Genomic DNA, 23,016 nt, shown 5'->3' with positions numbered 1-23,016 from the left:
ATGTTGGCTGTGGTGGCATAATAAAGTTTATGTTGTGATTATTTTGTCCCAATCCCTTGCTCAGTTGATACATTTTTTTTTGGCGGCTTTAGAAATTAAATCACAAATCGAAATATTTCGAATCTTAATATTTTTATACGCATGAACAGGAGAAGGCTACTTTATTTATAAACCTATCTGATATAACAGAAGGCAACATAAACGAAAGACATTTTAAATGTTAGCTCAAGTAAAAATCTTTACAAAATCAGGTTAGGCCGGCCACTTTTTTTTTTTTTTTTTTTTTTGGTGTTTTTGCCTTTATTTCGTTAGGATAGTAGATTAATGCCAGGAAGCAAAGTGGGAGAAAGAGAGGGACGGGAACGGAAAGGCCCAGGAGTCGGAATTCGAATCAGGACACCCGGAGCGCGACGCGCTGTCAATAAGGCTATGGCGCTACAGCTTACCCCAGTTTTAAAGTGTACTCTGATCAATAATTAATGAATATGAGCTATATATCTGAACATGTATGCAGCAAATTGAAACATTTTATCACCGTGAAGCCAACTGAACAAATTTATTAGACCACCGCTCGACGTTTGTGCCACAGAAGCCCCAAAAAAGTACTAGACTACCAAAATCATTTTTAGTAGCCTAATGTTTCTGTCCACCAGTATGTGTTAGCTCTTTAGTCACATAACGCTAAATTATTATTATTGTTGGGACTGAATGGATTTAAAGATAGATTGCACAAAAGTGCCACTTTTGGGTAGTCAGTAAATACATAGCCTTTAGAAAAGTGCACAAAGCAAGAATTCAAGTTGTTGTCAAGCCCAAAGAAGGTCATACTAAATAAAATATTTATGCGTTTTTTTTTGTGTGTGTGTGTGTGTGTGTGTGTGTGTGTGTGTGTGTGTGTGTGTGTGTGTGTGTGTGTGTGTGTGTGTGAATAAAGACTAGTTGTTTCAGTTTGTGATTTGGCTAAAAATGCTAACACAATTTTTAGTTTCAAACGGGTAGTTTGATAAGTGGTTTAAAAAATTTGTTAAGCACTGTATATAGCTATAGATTTGTGAGGATTGTTTACGCTCTGCCCCTTTCTTGATTGCCAACGGCTGCAAAGTATCGGATTCACACATCGATGGGTGATGCAGTTTCATTTCAGCTGAAGAGAAAGAGTTGACAGTATGCTCCTAGTTTGAGTAATATATGGGCGGCATCAAAAAGAAAAACAAACAGGTTCACGTCCGTTGATTCACGCAGGGGAAAATAAAAAACTTTCAGCAAAACAGTACGTTCTAATGAAAGGGTAGGTATATACACCCTGTGGTCAAGACGTTTGAGAATACATTGCTTGTTTTACCATAGAAAATTTACAGTATTTTTAAAGTGCCCCGGCCCAGTTGGCCATATAATTATTTTAACTGGCTTATGTTTATATTGGTGATCTTAATCAAAGTTCTGATAACTAAATAAAACGCTGTAAACTGTGTGAAATAAAAGCACAAAGATACAGAAATTCTTCCAGAACAAAACTGTACACGTACATTCCCACATAAGATAAGAGATTTGTACCACTAATGGACAATAACATGTACAAAATTGAATGAAGTCACACTTGTGATGATCCCGGTCAAAAATGACCAGCCTACAACTAACTAACCAACTAAAAATGGATTAAATAGAGATATAAACCTCTCATTATGCTATATTATCATTGTATATCGTCATATATTGCTATATCTAATTATGCTATACATATTTGATTTGATGCAAAGTACAAAGCTTTAAAATATTTTCACAATTAAAGAAAAAACTTTTTTTTTTTACTTTTAAAATTTCTAATTAAGACATCCACCTTTTTTTTTCCATAACAGTGGGCGTGGCTATTTATAAATATAATATCTGGATTTACAAAACAGCTTGTTTTGCTGCTTAATTGCAAACTGGTGTGTCTTACCACACTATTTTAATGTATTATCTTAATTGTTAACACACTAATTTGTAGTGCAAACAGTTTAGCCTACCGTTTACTGCACTTTTTTTAGCTGCTACAAATGGAAGTCTCATACATTCACAGAAAATGGCTTCCGCGTTGAAAAATAAGATAAATAGGGTAATATTTTGGATAAATCAGAGATGGCCCACTTTACTGATGCGAAAAATGATTGATTCGGAGTCCGACGGGTGGGGTTAAAAATGATTATACAATTTATTTAAATAGTTTCAGATAAATTTAATATATTTCAGAAACGCAATATAGACCACAATCCAGTCAATAGTCATAAATGAAAGATTAACACAATTAAGAGTCCATAAATCCATTGATTAGGAATAAACATTGATTTCAATGTTATATTAATAAGCCAATTCAAATCTGTCAATAATAGTGTACTTCTTTGAGAAAATATACAAATGCAAAAATTATAAGAAATACTGCAATATTTAATAATTAATAATATTAAAAGTTGAGAATTCCATAAAAGCCAAATTGCAATTAATAAAGTCAAATTTAGTCAAATGCTAATATCAAATCTGAGAAAAATAAGTCTAATAGAAAATTAGACCGTTTCAGGTGCACCCAGAAGAAAGTTGAGATCGGCGTAAAGGAGGTTAAGAAGTCTGAAGTCTCCGATCTGTCCAGAATAAAATTGTAAGACATTTTATACCCTAAAACCAGACAACTCGAAGTCTGAAGGCCAAAGTCAGTTGAAAATACATCAATACATCAACTCTTGAATAAACTCGTGATTAGTAATTATAAACTTGCTGAGTGGACGTGCAGTTTCATTTCTCCTTTTTTGTTTAATTTATATCTAGAGACATTGAGACGTGTTAATGTTAATTAAGTACCAAGAATAAGCGTTTTGCGGAACTGTGCTTCGGACATCACACACATAGATTAAGATGGAATAATACAGATGAAACATATGCTTCGAAGGATGAATAAAGCATTCAGCACTATATTGAGTAGCTTAGTCAATAAGACATAACCAAACTTCTAATATTTCAAGATGATTGTTAATATGTGTTAATATTTCTATATTTTGATTAAGAACGCAATACTCACATCTCTGTCACACCTTGGTTCCTGTCTGTTGATTTAGTTCCTCATTTGTTCCCATGGTTATTCATTAATTGCTACACACCTGTTTCAGTTCTCCCTAATTACCCTTCCAGTATTTAAGTCTTGCGTTCTCCCCATTTCCTTTGTCTGCTATTATTTGTTACATGTGTTTGGATCTACCCTGTTCGTCATCGTGTATTTGTCAGTGTGAACTTTATTAAAACACCGATTCTTTGAACTCCCTGCCTTTTTCTCCTCCGTTCTACCGCCAGACCGTTACAATCTCAGCTCGTGATCAAAAGTGTTATTAATTTGCATATTTGTCCACCAACCCAAACTTTAAAAAGGCACATTTACTAAGAAGTACTTCTTGTTCTTGTTCTAAGAATCTGTGTCTTGTTGATTGTAGATATGATAAAATGTACGAAAATAGGATAGCTACATAGCAACAGCATACAGTCTCATGTCATGTCTCAAAAGGTCGGTCAGGGCAAAACTGTTAGAGCATTGAATACATATTCTAAAAAAAAAAAAAAAGATTAATGATATAAATATAATAATTCACAAGACATATTCATAATACAGTTAATAATGCATAATCTTACAAATGAATATGCAAATTCTTGTTAATTTCATAAAGTTGACGCATCATGTAACAAACCAGCTTTACCTGAATTCACCCCGAGAAATAAAGGGACAGAGCATCAGAAATGAGCGATCCCTATTATTTGCTCAAAAAATGGAATAATTCAACTCCACAATTGATTCAATGACAGCTGTCACAAATAGTGATGGGGATTCTATTAAGCTATTATGATTTTATTTACAAGTGATTCATACAGCAGATATTTAGGAAATAAACAAACAAAAATGGCACAATAGCATTGGCATATTACTGTCACTATTTATATCAGAGTAATTTGAAAAGTGAATAATCTGTATAAATGAATAATTAGTATAACTGACTCATTCAAAATACATTTAAAGCAAGGTAACAGCATTTACTGAGCAAATTAAGCAGCAGTTCTTTGACGACAGCCTGAGTGGCAGCTTTAGCACTAAAATGAATGACAATAAACACGTTTAACCATTGTTGACTAGTAGGTAGCACATTCTTCTTACGATGCAACAAGTACATCAAGTGTTATAGGAAGTGTTCCCGGTTCCGGTTGACCTAATTAATGCAGCCTAACAATCCTTTAACAGATTTGGAGTATAGAAATGTGTTAAATGTAGGCCAGGTTAAAGAGATGGGTCTTTAATCTAGATTTAAACTGACGGAGTGTGTCTGCCTTTCCGAACAGTGTTAAGTACAGAGTGTTTAGCAAGATTTTCAAATCTATACAATATTTAATGGGGAGCCAGTGCAGTGTTGACCAGGCTAATATGGTTATACTTTCTGGCTCTAGTAAGAACTCTAGCTGTTGCATTTTGGACCAGCTGGAGTTTGTTTATTAAGCATGCAGAACAACCACCCAATAAAGCATTGCAATAATCTGTCCTTGAAGTCATGAATGGATGAATTAACATTTCTGCATTTGACATCAAGAACATAGGTCATAATTTCGATATATTATTGAGATGAAAAAATGTGGTTTTGCAAATGCTAGAAATGTGGCTTTCGAACGAAAGATTGCTATCGAATAGCACACCTAGGTTCTTAACTGATGACGAAGAATTGACAGAGCAGCCATCGAGTATTAGACAGTGTTTTGTTATTACATGCAGAGGTTTTAGGTCCAATAAGTAACACCTCTGTTTTTTTTTTTTTTTTTTTCAAAATTTTGCCGTAGGAAGTTACTCGTCATCCAGTTTTTTATATCCACTATGCATTCTGTATGCAGTCAGTTTTTCAAATTGGTATGTTTCACCAGGCCGTGAATATAGAGCTGAGTATTATCAGCATAACAGTGAAAGCTAGTACTATGTTTGCTGTTGATATCTCCCAAGGGTAACATGTAAAGCATAAAAAATAAATGGCCCAAGTACTGAGCCTTGAGGTACTCCATACTGATTGATATGATACCTCGTCATTAACTGCCACCAACTGATGGAGGTCAGATAAGTACGATTTGAACCATGCCAATGCACTTCCACTAATGCCAACATAATTTTCAAGTCTATTCAAAAGAATGTTGTGGTCAATAGTGTCAAACGCAGTGCAAAGATCCAGCAGCACTAATAGATCGGAAGATAAGAGCTGGTCAATTGTAACTCAAATAAGAGCAGTCTCAGTCTTATTTGAGTTCCTTCTTACAGAAAAATGGTAAATTTCCAGTCAGGAATTAGACTGAATAAAGGCAGATGATGCCATACCTAAACAAAGTTAACTGATGAAGAGATATTTAGTCTCACTGATGAGAAAATTGGAGACCACACAGCTGTAGTTGCTGTTATCCTTATAATCAAGTAATTAATGAGGTATGTTAGGACAATAAGACAATACAGGACAATCACATAGAGAAAAATGAGTAAATGTAAAACTGACCTCCCAAGAGCCATAAAACAAATAGCAAGTGAGTCACATTCTGTCAAAGAACAAATGAAATGGGTTGTTTGATTTAGGAAGTAAAATAACCACAGCAAAGCATATTAAAGCTTTGCACGCCTATGAACGGATGTCAGCACAAGGAAGTACTGCTGCACAGCTCTCATCTTTGACCTTTTTCAGAATTATGCAACTTGTAACTTGCATCACAGTCTCATCAATCTGCCTCTCTCTGGGCTGTGCTGGAGAAAAGAACAACACACCGAACAGTAAGCAGACAATAAAACAAATGTGTTTTATTTTATCAACTAACACATTTTGTCATGTAATGCAGCCCGGTCACATCCTGTACACAATTTGTGGAGTAATGACCTACTTTCACTATTCAGAGGGCGGGACGACCTGCATTTTTGCGTCTAAGCAAGACATGTTCAACTCTAGTTAATAATATTAAATTATGAAACTCATGCATATGTTTCTTGAAGCCAGGTTCTGCACCTGACGCACAGAACGAGTGCTCAACTTCACTGATCGACCCTTGCAAGGCCTGTTCCGAATGGAACCCATCTTGGAAAACCTCTGTATGACCCTGACCACTGTAGTGTAACTCTGTTTCAGGATGTTACTGAACCTCTAATAGCCTTGGCCATCTTTGTGGAGAGCAACAATTCTAATTCTCAAATCCTCAGAGAGTTCTTTGCCATGAGATGCCATGTTGAACATCCAGTGGTCAGTATGAGAGAATTGTACTTGAAGCACCTAATTTTAACTGCTCTAAAACAAGATACACAACTTTGTGTGGTCCTGTCAAGCAGACAAAAACATAAACATGATGAGCAGGACATGTGGCTGTGCATGGTTAAACAACATACTGCTATCATCACTTAGGGTGTACTCACTTTTGTTGCTAGCTCTTTTGACAATAATGGCTGTATGTTGAGTTATTTTCCGTGGACAGTAAATCTATACTGCTATACAAGCTTCACACTGACTACTCTAAAATATATCTAAGTTTAATGTCTATAGTATTGTCCCTTGAGAAGATATATTAAAATGGCTTCTGAAATGTGGGGGGTGTGCTCACTTTTGTGAGATACTGCACATACACAAGTGAATGTTTAAAAACTGTTCTACATGAAGGTGCTCAACAATTTGCATTTGATTGTTATATGATAAATTATCAAGAAATCCCTCCACCAGCCTGCCTCATTTGTGCATCCTGCTGCCATCATCCTGCAGTTAAACGACATACACACAACCGGCTCCTTAATCAAACACACCTGATTAAAATTTTCCATTTAAGGAAAAAACCTCAGCAGGAAGGAAAACCTCAGTAGTTGAACAGGACTTGATGGCAAAGTCAGGTTGGCACATATTCTTTAGATGACAAATCTGTGAAATGTCAGCGCTTTGCAAACTATTACAAGAATATATATTTGCTTTGACTTGGTTTGTCTTGTTGACTATACTTTTCTGATTAGACAAGCTGAAGATCAGTCATTTTATTTATATTCCACTTATTATAAATGGCACATTTATGTTACGCCACCCACTGACAACATTAGAAAGCTTCAAATATGCAAATATAGGCAATTACAGTTGGAAAAATGCAAGCTTTGTTTACAAATGCCTGCAGCAAGTATACATTGTCAGTTAAACACATTCATTAATTCCAGCTAATCTCACAATTTAATTTGCATTGAATTTGCATTTCAAAACTGCCTCAATTCAGCGTGGCATGGAGGTGATCAGTCTGTGGCACTGCTGAGGTGGTATGGAAGCCTCGGTTTCTTTGACAGTGGCCTTCAGCTCATCTGCATTTTTTGGTCTCTTGTTTCTCATTTTCCTCTTGACAATACCCTATAGATTCTCTATGGGGTTTAGGTCTGGTGAATTTGCCGACCAGTCAAGCACACCAACACTTTTGGTGCTTTTGGCAGTGTGGGCAGTTGCCAAGTCCTGCTGGAAAATGAAATCAGCATCTTTAAAAAGCTGGTCAGCAGAAGGAAGCATGAAGTGCTCTAAAGTTTCTTGGTAAATGGGTGCCGTGACTATGGTTTTCAAAAAAAAAAAAAAAACACAGTGGACCAACAGTTCTCTCGGTTAGTTGTGCATCTTTTTCTTCCACACTTTTCCACACAGCTTCTTTGGCAATGATTGTTTGTGGCTTATACCCTCCTTGTGAAGGGTGTCAATGATTGTCTTCTTGACAACCGTCAGATCAGCAATCTTCTCCATCATTGTGTAGCCTAGTGAACCATACATTTACAGATATTCATTTAGCAGATGCTTTTATTAAAAGCGTCATGCAGTTGGGGAATATATCAAGCGATTCATCCTAACGAGGCAGAACGACATGGGAAGTGCTCATAATACCATATCAGGCATTGTTTAGATGAGTACAAGCTAAAAAGGGAAGAATAAGAAAAGAGGAGAACAAAGGTTAATTATTAATTTTTTTTTAAATGTCAATGAGTCTACAGTCCAGATATGGAAGATCGTTCCACCAGGCAGGAACGGTGAATGAAAATGTAACTGCAGCCTGGAGCAATGGGCGTGCCGAAAGGTAGGGGGCGTGCCAAAAGGTTTCTTATTGGTCTCGCCGAAAAGTAGGGGCGTGCCAAAAGGTTTTGCGAAAACTGCCTGCATGGCGCGGGTTACTGACGTCATCACCACGGCAAGTTTAGGTTATAGTTTCGCTATTTCATTACTATTACTTTGTTTTAACATTTTATTATATATTCTTATTTTTACATATTGTAGTCTTTTACAATAAAAAAGTTTTACAAAACCTATAATATATAGTAAATATAGTAATCAAAAACAAATTACAACTAATTTTAGGATACAAAAGCCTCTTAACACACTAGCTGTTCTTAGCTTAAAGTAAATTAAAAGTTGTATTTATTAACATTAATGCACTGTGAAGTGAACAAACAATGAACAGCTGTATTTGTATTAACTAATACTAACAAAGCTTAAAAAACACTGTAACAAATATATTGTCCATAGTTAATGTTAGTTAATTCATTAATTTTAACAAACAAAACCTATTGTAATATATTACCCTGAAAACAATGTTTTGCTTGATAGAGAAAACTAGTTAATAAAACACCACAGAATTGAAAAATTAGTCAAGTGTTTAGTAACTTTCTGCTAAATGACAACCAATTTAGCAAACAGACACAGCTTTATTCACACAAAAAAATATTAAAATTTTATTTGTCACATATAGTCATACACAGTATGTTATGAAGTGAAATGCTAGAAATATAGAGAAATATGGATTAATTTACATTATGTACAATATAGAATAAAATAACAATAAAATAGTAGAAAAAAGTAGGAATGGGTATAATAAATATACAGAAAATTGAATTGTAGTAGCAGTCCATTGAACAGAAGCCAGCTCTTTGTCTGAATAGAATGCTGTGAAGTCCCCGTTCTTTCCATTGCCACTGTATCCAAAGGTGTTTTTGTAGATGTATCCACAGCAAGCGCACCTGGTGAGCTCAAACTCCACTCTGTATTCTTTCCTCGCTTCTGGACTGACAGATTTCAATTCTGAATTAATGCAATAAACTTTATATTTATTTTTAAAAACCTTGTTTAGTTAATAAAATAGTTAAATATATTTATACAGCTCTTTTTACCATACCAAGTTGTGTCAAAGCAACCTTACAGTATTAAAATATTAAAATAGGACAATAGTGTGTCAATAATGCAAAAGTTGCAAAGTCAAATTGAAGAGGACTCATCTGGACTCATCTTCCCATGGCCTTGCACCAGCGCCCGTTTAGGCTAGGAGTTATTTCCTGTCTCCTGATGATCTGTGTCTGGAGCAGCTCATCTAGTTGACACGGTATCCGCTGACATTCGGCTGTAGGTGCTGATCCACCATCTGCTCTTGATTTGGACTGGATCCGGGGGACTGCAATGACCATCTGATCTGAATACGGACTGGATCTGGTGGCTATGGTGACCTGGGAATAAGAAACAAACAGACTAATATTAATGTAGATGCAAAAGTTGCAAGATGCTAAATTTTGCCACAAAGTCAGATTGGAGAGAACACATCTGGTTTTCACAGTATACATACAGCCAGGCAAAGTTGGCTTTTCTTAGAAAACTCTGAAGGTTGAAAACTATAACATTTAAAATAACAATTAGTAATATTTATAAGTTTAAAAATGACACATTCAGGCCAGCATATTTAGATGTGCATTAACTGATTAGTGCAGCCAAAATTTTACCAAAAGAAAGTAAAATGTATACATATTGGCTATATATATATATATATATATATATATATATATATATATATATATATATTTGATTGCTTGATTTCATTTCAATTACTTTAGTTGCAATTATGAAATGAATTGTTTCTCATTTTTCCAGACCTTGCTTTTATTCATATACACATATATATATATATATATATATATATATATATATATATATATATATATGCACACATTTACATTGTTTTTATATTTAACATTGTGTTGTTAACCCACTGTACTTGCCAATATAAGTCTTTAACCTTATATTGATCAACAGTAACGTTAAACTGATTCCTAAAAGCTGCAAGATATAACGCAAAGTAATTTGCATTAGAATAAGCTATCGTAATATAGATAATTACGTTATATAAAGCATAGATAAACATGATGAATTACACCATATCTTAACACCGCCATCTTCTCTTGTCTAAATGAAGTTACTTATGCTTAACGCTTCTTCTTCTTCTTCTTTTGATTTTATTGGCGGTTGACAACCAGATTTAAAGGTGTATTACCGCCACCTACCAGACTGGAGTGTGGAACAGTAGATGACAATACAAAAAAAAAAAAAAAAAAAAAAATTATAATCTATCCATCAGACCTGTGTTTTTCAGATAATTCATGAGATATTTGACAACATCCTGGGAACTTCCTTTTAATAGATTCTGAATATTAATATTTTCACTGTTATTCTCTAGCATTTTAAACATTTCTCTTCTTTCTTCCTCATATTGTCTACACTCTAATAGTACATGTGTTACTGATTCCATTACTTTACAGTTTTCACATAAACCTGTTGGATGCTTGCCTATCATGTGCAGTGTCTGATTTAGTCCATTATGCCCTAATCTAAGACGGGTGAGCAGAATCTCTTCCTTTCGGTTTCTGCCCCTTATTCTGCCTTCACCAACTTTTTCCTGGATATTATATAAATGTCGACCCACATCATTAAAATCCCAGTATTGTTGCCATTTTCCCATAATTCTGGATTTAATAATACTCTTTCCTTCAGCTTTACTTAAAGGGACATTTAAATCCACAGTTTGTCTTCTTAATGATAATTTAGCCAGCTTATCAATGGCTTCATTTCCCTCAATTCCTACATGTGCAGGGACCCAAACAAATCCAACATTCAAGCCCTTCTCATGCAAATTAAAAATGACTTGATGAATTTCATTAATAATATCGAGTCTGCATGATTTAAGAGTTTTAATACTTAAAAGAGCTGACCAGCTGTCTGTTGCAATTACGGCACCATTCACATTATTTTCCTGAATCCAGTTTAGAGCTGTTAAAACTCCCACAAGTTCTACTGTATACACTGATAAGTTATCTGTAGTTCTTCTAATTATAGCTAATTCATATTGAGGAATATATATTGCCATTCCTGTGCGTCCTGTCTCTGGATCTTTAGATCCATCTGTAAAAATCATTAGTTTTCCCATAAACTGCTCTTTAATATAATTTTGTGCTAAAACACCTTTTGGTATCTGTAGGCAATTATCCCTTATTTGATTTTGAATGTTTAAGTCTATTATTGGCATCCTGAATAACCAAGGGGGGGTATCTGAAAAACAAACTGTTGAGCAGTATTGCTGGTTACACAGTCCCTCATTCTCTGCTTTTATATCTCCATCCAAAGCTTCTAACATTATACTTACTGTGCTCCCAACACTCCTGTAAAATATTTTTGGTAGGGTGAGAACTATTATGGCCTTTCAGATTTAACCAATATGTTAACATAAGTTTATGTCTCCTTATGCACAGAGGCATCTCTCCGGTTTCTACTTGTAATGCCACTATTGGTGACGTCTTAAAAGCTCCACTGCATGTTCTTAGCGCTTGCGCCTGCTCCACATCCAACTTCTTAAGGTGGCTATCTGCAGCCGACATATAGGCTACACACCCATAGTCAAACGAGGCCCTCATAATAGCCTAATAAATATTTATCATTGATGTTCTAGTTGCTCCCCAGTCTTTTCCAGCTAAACATCTTAAAAGATTGTTAATTTTCTTGGTTTTCTCTTTTATTTTCTCTATATGCTGTTTCCAAGTTAACTTTTCATCTAGAAGTATTCCAAGAAACCTAACAACTTTGACTTGCTCAAGAGTTTGGCCATATAGCTTAAGAGTTATTTCTTTATGTCTTCTAGAAAAACAGATAGTTTGCGTTTTAGTTATTGATAGTTTAAAAGCCCATTTATTTGCCCATTGCTCTACCTTTAATATTGCTTCTTGCATTTTTTTCTCTATATACCTCAAATTCCGCCCTCTAATCCACAGGGCCCCATCGTCAGCATATAGAGATTTACCTATACTTGCATCAATTTCATCAAAAATATCATTTATCATGACATTAAAAAGCACTGGGCTGCATACACTGCCCTGAGGGATTCCGTTTTCCACATGATATATTTCTGAATATTCAGTACCTACCCTGACTTTTATGGTCCTATCAGCAAGAAAATTTAAAACCCAGTTGTACAGCCTGCCTCCCACACCTAATTTATCTAACTTAATAAGCAATCCTTCTTTCCATAACATGTCATAGGCTTTTTCTATATCGAAAAACACTGCTACCACTATTTGCTTATTTACCTGTGCTTTCCTGATTTCTGATTCCAGGATTAATACCGGATCCATAGTATTTCTCCCTTTGCGAAATCCACTTTGATAAGGTGATATCAAGTTTCTTGTTTCTAAATAATAAGTTATCCTTTCAGTTACCATTCTTTCCATTGTTTTCCCTAATTGCGACGTTAGCGCTATAGGTCTATAGTTAGTGGGATCTGAAGCATCTTTCCCAGGTTTAAGTATAGGTACTATAATAGATTTTTTCCATTCTACTGGGATTTTTCCAAAGTCCCAAATTTTATTAAATAGCTTGAGAACAACATAGAGAGAATTGTCTTCCATGTGAGCCAACATGCTATAACACACGTCATCATTCCCTGGAGCTGACTGCTTAACATTTAAAATTGCCCTTTTTAATTCAAACAAGCTAAAAGGTACTTCCAAACTCATATTTGTTGCTGCTTTTCTAACATTTACTTTAGGATTCAAAGCAAGTGTATTTTCTCTAGCTTTTTTAACTAATGCAGATAAGTTTTCTGAGCTGTATGTTTTTACTAAAGTCTCAGCTAGAAGTTCTGCTTTTTCTATATTACTAACAGCTGTTTCCTTTCCACTTATCAATACTGGAATTACATAGCTCCTCCTAATTCCACTCATTTTCCTAACCATACTCCAGATATCCGATAATAAAGTTTCTCTTCCTATACTATTGCAATACTGCCTCCAATAGTTCCGTTTAGCTGATTTAATTGTCTTCCGAACTACTGCCTGAGATTTTTTGTACTGGATTAAAGTTTTCAATGAATGATGTTTCCTTAACTGCCTAAATGCTTTGTTCCTCTCTTTAATAACTTTACTACAAATTTCATCCCACCATGGCACAATTTTATTCCCTCCCTTACTTGAACTTTTTGGAATTGATTCTTTTGCCGATTGTATAATAATTTCTACTAACTTTTTGTTAAATTCATTTTCGTCTAATGCACCTTCATTATTCAATTGTTCATATTTATTTTTACCTACTTCTAGAAACAATTCCCAGTTTGCCTTATTTAACTTCCATCTAGATATTGTTTTAACCTCATCTAGAGGAAATTCAATTCCTATTCTTATGAAAATTGGAAAGTGATCGCTTCCAACTGGTGCTTCTTTGAGCACCTCCCATGTAGAAATTCCTGCAATGTTGTTTGATACTATAGTTAAATCTATCGCACTTTCTGTATTCTGACTACTATTATACCTTGTACCTGTTCCTTCATTTAAACATACTAATCCATTTTCCTCTAAATATTCCTCTATTGCTACACCATTTGCATCAATCTTCTTACTGCCCCATATTACATTATGTGCATTAAAATCCCCACACCATACTACTTTACCTTGAATATCCCCAACTACATTATTAAGCATACTAGAATAAATTCTTTTACATGGGTTATAATAATTTATCAATATAATATCCTCCTTTCCTGCCCAAATTTTAATTACTATTGCTTCATTTTCTTTATCTATACTTACTAATTTATATTTTACTCCGTTCTGTACAAAAGTTGCCACTCCACCCCCATTTCCATTTTCCCTATCCCTTCTAATTGATGTATATCCTTGAATTACAAAATCCCACTGTGGTTTGAGCCACGTTTCCTGAATACAAATTATATTAGGTTTATTCTGTAAATTTAATAGAAATTGTTTTATCTCTTGGCCATTAGCAACAAGACTTCTTGCATTTAACTGCAAGATATATACTACCATCCAGCTACATCACCCACTGATTGACGCTGAGTATTAGAAATACCCCCAGCTAACATACCCTCCACAGCTTCCCATCTTAATCCTTTTATCCCAAGAAACTTTTCTGCTGCTTTTACTATTATCTTTATTTTTTCCGTCTTCTTATCTGTTTGAGCTGAGCAATTTATAACCTCGACCATAAATAGTACAAAGTCATTTCTTCCCATGATTAACGAGTCTTCCCTTATTTTATTACATCCATTGCACGATCTCGTAGTACAATTTTCCGTGCTCACTTTTTCTCTACATGTCCTTTCTGTCTTTTGGTACACTTTCTTGGTAGCCTCAGCATAAGAAATCCCTTGTGAGTACTTAATTTTTTGAATCTCAGCAGCTCTCATGCTGGCTTCACACCCTCGAAAAGCAGAACTGTGCTCCCCTTCACAATTGCAGCATTTAATTTTGGCCCCTCTTTCACATTTTCCATATTCATGATCACCAGCACATCTTCCGCATCTTTGCCTACCCTTGCACACTGCCGCTATATGGCCGAACTTTTGGCATTTAAAGCATCTCAGTGGTGGAGGAGTATAAGGTCTTACCTCGTAACTCATGTATCCAACGAACACTTTAGAGGGCAGTTTTTCTTCGTCAAACTTTAGCACAATTGACAAACTATCAATTCTTTCGCCATTACGAGTTGTTTTAAGGCGCCTAGCCTCTATTATTTTTCCTCCCTTGCAGTTTTCTTTAACTTGTTCCATTGTTATGTTAGTAGCAATCCCGGTAATCACTCCTTGTACCATCTTATTCTTTTTAAAGATTGTACCCTGAACTTTCCTTCCTTCAATTTTGTTTATTTTGGCAGCTTTTCCTTGTTGTTTTTCATCACTACAAAATATCAATAATGACCCACTACGTAACACTCTTGCACTCTGTACTTCACCTACTAGTTTATTTATTGCTTTAGTCAGTTGTATAGGATTTCATTCACCAAACGAGGCACCATCTTGATCCAACTTCCAGTATACCTTAAATTCTTCAACACGATCTCTGTCTTCAGCTAAATTTTGCTCAATATCCGTATTTTCCGAGATAGAACTTTCATTTAGCTGCTTTTGTTTTTTACGTTTACGCCTGCCATTTCCTTTCGTTGCTCTATTCCACCCTTCGGCTCTCCCGCCGATTTCTTCTACTATCTCCTCCATGTCACTTCCTGACCAACTACTCCCTTCTGCCATCTCCTGTCCATTCACAGTCTGGTCCTCCTATGCTTAACGCTGATTTGCCTTCTTCTTCTTAAAGTTTGTTTGGCGGTTTGCAAACAACTGATAAGTGCTTTGCCGACACCTGCTGGACTGGAATGTGAAACAAAAGTTTAACGATTGGCCAATACAGTAAACTCCTTTCACCAATCAGAAACCTTTTGGCACGCCCCTATCTTTCGGCACGCCCATTGCTCCAGGCTGCAGCTACCCCTGTCTCCGTTGAAGAGCAGTCGTGCTGCTGCATTCTGAATTATTTGTAGAGGTTTGATTGTACGTGATGGAAGACCAGCTAAAAGAGCATTGCAGTAGTCCAGCTTAGAACTGACCAGGGCCAAACTGAGAGACCATTTTAAAGGATTTGATGATAAATGTGGAATTGCATGTAATTGCTTCATTTTTTTAAAAATCATGTCAGCTGACACGGATGTGCTCGTTATAATAGCTCATTATACATTTGCGCCCCTCAGTGGCCACATGTGGTACCCTTTTAAACGAGTTACAAATTACAACCACAAAAATACATTTGGGAAGTATATGTGTAAATGCTGAATATTATTTGATAAATGTAAAATCCATAATCCTTTAATAAATAGATAGGGGTCATATGATGCAGTTTCTTGTTTTCCTTTGTCTTTGGAGTATTACAAGCTGTTTGTGCATAGATAAGATCTGTAAAGTTGCAAAGCTTAAAGTCTCAAAACCAAAGAGATATTTATTATAAAAGTTAAGACTCAGCCACACCTACCTAAAGCGGCTCGTTCAAACACGTACCCACTTGAACACTTCATGGGATGAGTAGATTAGCATAACACCGCCCAAATGTATATGGGAAGAAAGAAGGCCTAACTTTTACCGGCTGTATAGTGTTGCAGCCACTGCCACGTTGTGGAGACATTGCAAAAGCGAAAGTACTTTATTTGGCGTTTCAAATGAGGACACAACTAGAAATCAGTGGTTAAGTTACATTTACAACACTGTTCCGGAACAACGCAAATATTCGAGTGGGTGATGCGCATTTCACGGAGGACTGTTTCATAAACCTGGGAGAGCAGCTTACAATGCCAGCTGTACACAAGGGGTTAAGGACAGTCTGCGCTTCTGACTGACGGCCTGTAAGTACGTTTTCATATTTAAAGAATTCAGTACTGACCATTCAAATGCGAGTTTTGAGCAGTGTAGAGTAGTGCTTGTTGTTTCTCGTTCTATGATTGCAAATGGAGACATGGTGTTATGTTTATACGGCGCAATGCGTAAAAAGACAGTATGAGTCATTATAATCAGTAGTTATGTCCCCACTTGATGCAACAAATGCCTCGTTTATAATGGGTTTTATTATTTCTGTGTAGTTGCGTCTAGAAACTGCATGGTAAGAAGCGTAACATTTCCGTTACACGCTTAAGGTATTCGGCCAATCACAATGCACTGGATAGCTGGCCAATCAGAGAACACCTCGGTTTTTATCAACGTTGAGTTTTGTTAAAACTGAAGTGTTTCAGAAAGGCGGGGCAAAGAGGAGCAACAACGTGGAAAATAATGTTTTTTGAACCCCAAACTGCATAAACACATTACAACAAATACACAAAATAATGCTCTTTTTAGCAACATCATATGACGGCAATGACGCATTTAAAGTTCCGTGAGTACATCATGAATCCATTTTCCAAACCGTGTTTCTGGCTTATCCTGAATCACTATGGTACACAGTGTTTATATTCAGACTATTTTAGACTGGTTCTGGTAGGAACCGCTGCGGAGTAGCCCAGTACCTGTGACTCATCATAGACTTAGAGCAGCGGTGCCCAACCCTGTTCCTGGAGATCTACCATCCTACAAAGTTCACCTCCAACCCTGATCAAACACACCTGAACCAGCTAATTAATCTGTTAGGTAGCATTTGATAATTACAGACAGCTGTGTTAGAGCAGAGCTGGAACTAAAGTCTGCTGGTAGGTAGATCTGCAGTAACAGGGTTGGACACCCCTGACTTAGAGAAAAGTCGTTCTGGCTACAACATGCAGTTTTGTTTATTAACCGCTCGAGTGCCAAAATTTATGGACTGCAGCTTTAATTTGCATTGTTTGAGAATTTGATATGTTTTTGATACGTATGCATTTTTTCAGTGAGAAAGAGGGTGACGGGATTGAGAATGTGATTCCTGTGTGTGTTACATGCTGAAGCATGCACCCTCTTTTTCATTTTTTCGTTTGTTTTTAAATTACATTTTTACACAGTGACTATAAAGCCAAATGTGTTCTGAGGAGGTACATTAATATCCATAAAACAACAGACACTGCTGTCATTCTGGGACAAGCACACTATGTGTGCTGTAGGGGGCAGCATTTACCTTCTTTTAGTTTTACACAAATAGGTTTGTCCTATAGTATTGTGTAGCCAGACCTTCAGAATGACGGCAGAAGGTCTGAGAACCTTGGCAGCTTTGAATGGCCGAAGAACGCCTAAGAGGCCATATGACTGAGAGCTTTATGACATTTCCATGCTTTTAAAACATGATGCCGCACCAACAGTCCATGGGCGTGATGTCTGAGACTTAGACTAGGTGTGTCCAAACAAACCTGTTCCTGGAGGGCCAGTGTCTTGCAGAGTTTAGCACCGACTCTAATTAAACACCTGAACCAAGGTTTTCAGATTTACTAGGAACTTATAGGCAACTGTGTTGGAGCTAAACTTTGCAGGATAGTGTAACCTAAAGCATTAGTTCAAATATTAGTACGGCAGAAAAGAGCACTTAATTCACATGTGCTAATCTATGCTGTGCACACTGTGACTAACATTATATAATAATATTGAAATATAATATGTTAGTACTGAGCTATGTGAATCTCACAAACTGATGGAGCTCATACCTTCTAGAACTACACAAAATACCTTTCTCAGGCGGTCTTCTGTAACGCTTCAGTGTTTTGAGACCAACACCCACTGCTTTTCATTACAATCACAATGAGTAGTTTTGTCTGAATGGCATTTAAGGTCACAATTGTTTTCAATATGTGCTTTCATCATTGTTATAGATCTTCTCAGTGTTAAATATAGCTCCTAGTCTATACTTCATGCAAAGAACCTTACAAGAGCAGCAACTCCCACAGTACTGTCAAATCAGGTTTCACAAGAGGGCTTGAGCAAGTAAAACTAGAGAAAAGGATACAGCTGTACATGGAATACATCAACAGGAAGTGCCTTTGTAATGGTTTCATCAGATATCAGCGCTGAGGAACAGAGAGGATGAAGGTTCTGAAAAGCAACTTTGTACTTGATTTCGGAACCACTACATGATGCTCATTCACTGATCACAGAGAAAAGGAGGGCATATAAACCTGGAAGGGTGCCAGTCCTGAAAGCCAAAGTTCAAGTTAAAAAAGTTGTTGGTAAAGAGATACTTAAATATTCACCAGTGATCATCTTTTCAAGTGCTTTTTATAAACAGGATGAGGGTGGAGACACGATGTAAACAGGAACACAGAACAAGAATGTCTCACAATGGAGTGAATAACAGCCAAAAGAAACAAAGAGCAACACACCAACAAACAACAAAATTACCAAATGAAAGAATAAGAAAGTTAAATAATAAAAAATATATATTTTAGAAAAAGTATGTAACAACACAAAAATAATGTGTATATATATGTACATAGGCCTTGTGCAGACTGTCATCAAAACATATTAATTTGCATATCCAGATATTATCCAGATGGGTTTTTCAAAGTCAGCAAAAAACAAACAAAAAAACAACATGAAATCAAATAAAACCATATTTGGAGGTGGTTTGAAATGCATTCGGATCTTAACAGATGTCTGGATGCTCTGTCTGCTTAAATTATATTTTGTATCTAACACACAATTATAACGTCAGAACTGCTGATGGAAATTACAGACATATATGACAACCACTCCTAAAGCGTTACAAAATATATAAAAATATACATAATAATACTGTGAAAGGTAGAGAGAAATGGAAATATATATATTTACAAAAACTACCTCAATAATTTGACAATAATCTTTTTAACTATAGCTGTTTCTAAATGAAATGTAATAATAAGGGGGAAAACACTGGTGTTGTCAAAGCTAGGTCAGGTCGGGTTAACTGCAAGAACTCATGGCATTGACTTACAGTGTAACAATAAATAAAAAGTCTGTTGGATCCTAGTCTCGTAGATCCTAGTCTTCTAACAGCAGAAGGTCTGGAAACCTTGACCGCTTTGAATGGCTAAGACCTGGTCAAGAGTCTATAAAGACTGACAGGTTAAGCAACCAATCAGAATTTGTTTTGTGCCTTCACATTTAGGGGCAAGAAAATGTCCCCACACTTTTGAAAATTTATTGTGTAGGTGATCTTAATAAACGCTCATTGTCACAGAAGCAAACACAACGGCTGCCTTTTTCCATGAGGGGGTTTGGCATCACATCTTTGTTTCCAGGTGGAATATTACAGAACGCGACAAACAAGTCTCCTGGAAAATCTATCCGATAACAACTTCGAAACTGCTTAAGCGTTTCTAATTGTGTGTGCTGCATTCATCAGAGGTTCAGCCAACGGTCCATGGGCGTGACATCTGAGCCTGAAACTAGTTGGATTCTAAAGTCTTAATAGTTGAATATTCTGTCTGTTCTGCTGCAACGACATCCTGCAATGAAACATTACAATCAAAACTTAAACATAACATCAAAACATTCTAAAAATGAAGGACAGTGTAATTTGAAACAAATAAATGAAGTAAACCTTTTTAGTATCATCAGAAAGAAACACATACACTATAGACTACTGGCATTTAAAAAAGCGATAGGGTTTTTACACATAGAAATATAATATATCTTACCGTAGTCTTAACCCGATATGCACTGAATGTTGTTTCAGTGTAAAGTACCTCTTCCTCTTGAGTCTTGACTGTTTTAACAAAAATCACACATTTAATAAACCTAACTACATTTAATAAACTTCATTTTGTATTATTTATTTTTTATTATATACATTTTGCATGTCAATACTTGCCTTCTTTTTCCGATTGTTTACACTTTTTGTAGCACAAACAACCTGTATCTACAGCTATGAACACCAGCAGCAGCGGTATAACAACTACTGAAATGTTGAGACGTGAATGTTTTTTCCATTCTGTAATGCAGAGAAAAGAGCCAATAATGTAATCTTAATATACATTCAAACTTTAAGGAAAATAATTATGGTGATGGAACATATTACATTTCACCTATAAGCAGGTATTCAAGTAAAGTGCTTGAATATTTTGATGTTTAAATTGGGTCTTTAATTTACAGATCACAACTTGTCTGACATTCTGCAGTATTTACAATTACTAAAGAAATATATTGATGCACTTTATTTTTTTAAATTTTTTTTTTTTATATATTTCCATTTAAAACAGGATGTTTGGTGGGACAAAAGGCATGTCAACTTTTATACTGCCAGATGTCCTACATTGACTGGCTAGACCAATATTTGTATATTATAATATCCGCTACCAATGAACTGTCAGTGTTTAAGATAACATCTCAGATGAGAGACCACATATATATGAGCTTAAAGTCCTTGGCCTAAATACTATAAAAAACAATTTCGATTTCATTGATTAGAGGAAAACAACTGAAAATGTGATACCTGGACATGGCTGACAGAGATCAGTGATGTTGAGATGTTTGGTCTGGTTGCTGATGGGATTGTTGATCACACAGCTGTAGGTGTTTTTATCCTGATATTCCACCTCCAGAGGTAGAGATAGACTGATGCTGAGATCAGACACACTGATGCTGGACAATAAACTGTTTCCTTTGTACCAGGAGAGAGTCACATGACTCACATTCACCACTGAACACAGCAGTGAACAATTCTGACTTGAAGATCTTTCAGATGAACATTGTGAAGAGTCTCTGGTGAAGACAGGAATTGAAAGAGCAGCTGGAAAACATTACAAATAAAAAAAAGTTGTTCAGTAAGAACAATTGAACATAAAAAACGTTGCCTTTGCTATACTTGTGTTTTTTCTTTGTTTATACTGACTTCTGATGCTTTCGGAATATAACAGTGGTGATAATGTCAGTTACGTTTGCATACTAAATTGACTTTTCATTCTTACACCAATTTATCCATTAACTGTAACTATTAAATTCTCCTTGTTTTTCTAAATATGGTTTTACAGCCTTTTCTAACTATCATTGTACCTAAAACTTCAACACTATTGTCTTTCTTCCTTTTATTCACAAGTATTTCCATCAGGAAATATAAAACAATAGTGCATTATAAGAGAACTGTCTTGCAAAACAGGGTGTAGAAAATAAGTTTCACCCTCACTTTGGTTTGTCATTAAACACTTAAAAATCACAGATGAAACTGGAAAATGTTTTAATTTTGAGAATTGCTACAGTCTGGATCATCATTAGCAGGACGTTACTCACCATAGACAGTAACATTGAATCTCTTGTAAGTTTCTCTGTTGCTGAAGATCTGTAGTTTATAAAGTCCAGTGTGTTCAGTTTTGATGTTTCTGATGGTCAGAGATCCAGTTTGATTGTCCATCTGCAGTCTGTCTCCAAATGTCTCACTACTGCTAAACATATCAATGATCTGCTTATGGATTTCAGCTATACGAGGCCCTTGAGGTCCAAACGTCCACACTATCTGATCATTTCTCTGTACTATAACATCAGTGTGTAGAGTGACAGAATCTCCCTCCATCACTAATACTGACTTCACTTCATCTGTATCACCAAACACACCTGGAGAAAAAATACAATTTATTGAACAAATAAAAAAACCTGTTTAACATCAAACAGAGTATTAATGAGGAAGATCCACTATAGGACAGATAATATTACTGCACTTAAGGTGAGACATTAAATTGAAAACTTATTATTATTATTTTCATGCAGTGGGCAGTTTTGATATTTTGGGCTTTAATTTGGCTTTTCACATTTTTTTTTTTCAGACTATTGGAAAGAAAACATAAAAAATGCTATTTTAAGTGTTTTCGCTCTCTTATTCCAGCAAGAATTCTGAACCTGGCTTCATCCAATATTCAGATTTTTTTTTCTAGACACTTTTTATATACACACATTTGTGTATATTTAATTAGATATTACATCATTTGCATTTTAAACATACAATTTGAGAAAACCTGCCATATAAAAATGTTTGCAATTCTTAATTTGCCATTCTTAAAACAAAGGATGATATTACGTACCATTCGACAGCAAAAAACACAGACAGAAGAAAGATGCGCAGTGAATCATTTCTCAATTAACTAGTCAATCAAACACTCAACGATGTAAACTAAACATGACGCGAAAACCGAATGCGTGCGAAAAACAAGATCATGTCCTCCGCTACAAAAAGAATGTCCATTGTCAGATGTAGTTCGCATGTTCCATCATATCTTCAGTGACAAAAATATATCCATAAAAATAATTAAAAACGTTTACAAGCGAGGAATAATCCAGTTAAATAAAGATATATCCGTTAGATTAGAAGTTTTGAAATTCGGTTCTGAAAAATTGTTATGCACGCTCACAGCTCTCTCCCCTCCCTCTTTCTCTCTCTCTCTCTCGACTGTTCATATTAATCATATATGCCCTTCCTACTTAGTTTGCGCTTAG

General features: G+C 35.7%; 4 protein-coding genes across 4 annotated transcripts in view; 1 reads left to right on the top strand and 3 right to left on the bottom strand.

Annotated features, from left to right (window-relative positions):
• LOC141338886 (protein NLRC3-like) overlaps window positions 1–7,775 on the bottom strand; it is a 17,358-nt gene extending 9,583 nt beyond the window's left edge. The window contains exon 1 of the mRNA XM_073844502.1: window positions 7,709–7,775. Within this exon, the coding sequence (XP_073700603.1) occupies window positions 7,709–7,775 (67 nt within the window). The remainder of the gene's footprint in view (window positions 1–7,708) is intronic.
• The window catches only part of LOC141338024 (SLAM family member 6-like), a 384,898-nt gene that overhangs the window by 78,798 nt on the left and 283,084 nt on the right, over window positions 1–23,016 (top strand). The gene's annotated exons all lie outside the window — the stretch shown is intronic.
• The window catches only part of LOC141338883 (CD48 antigen-like), a 97,790-nt gene that overhangs the window by 65,172 nt on the left and 9,602 nt on the right, over window positions 1–23,016 (bottom strand). The window lies entirely within an intron of this gene.
• Window positions 20,394–22,652, bottom strand: LOC141338885 (natural killer cell receptor 2B4-like). The gene is made up of 4 exons (XM_073844501.1): window positions 22,605–22,652; window positions 21,820–22,140; window positions 21,026–21,322; window positions 20,394–20,524 (listed from the first exon to the last, which is right to left on the bottom strand). Exons 2-4 carry the CDS (start codon window positions 22,097–22,099, stop codon window positions 20,394–20,396), a joined length of 708 nt encoding a protein of 235 aa, XP_073700602.1. The 5' UTR covers window positions 22,100–22,140; window positions 22,605–22,652.

The sequence above is a fragment of the Garra rufa genome, chromosome 7 (assembly GCF_049309525.1).
Source record: "Garra rufa chromosome 7, GarRuf1.0, whole genome shotgun sequence".
NCBI lineage: Eukaryota > Metazoa > Chordata > Actinopteri > Cypriniformes > Cyprinidae > Garra > Garra rufa.
This window is presented reverse-complemented; position numbering and strand designations above follow the sequence as displayed.

What these genes read in the sequence shown, in the direction of transcription:
- LOC141338885 (XM_073844501.1), bottom strand. Translation starts at nt 22,099, where the DNA reads ATGGAGGGAGATTCTGTCACTCTACACACTGATGTTATAGTACAGAGA. An exon ending in ATTCAATGTTACTGTCTATG is followed by an intron (nt 21,323 to 21,819) that starts GTGAGTAACGTC and finishes AATGTTTTCCAG; the next exon opens with CTGCTCTTTCAATTCCTGTC. An exon ending in TCTCTGTCAGCCATGTCCAG is followed by an intron (nt 20,525 to 21,025) that starts GTATCACATTTT and finishes TCTGCATTACAG; the next exon opens with AATGGAAAAAACATTCACGT.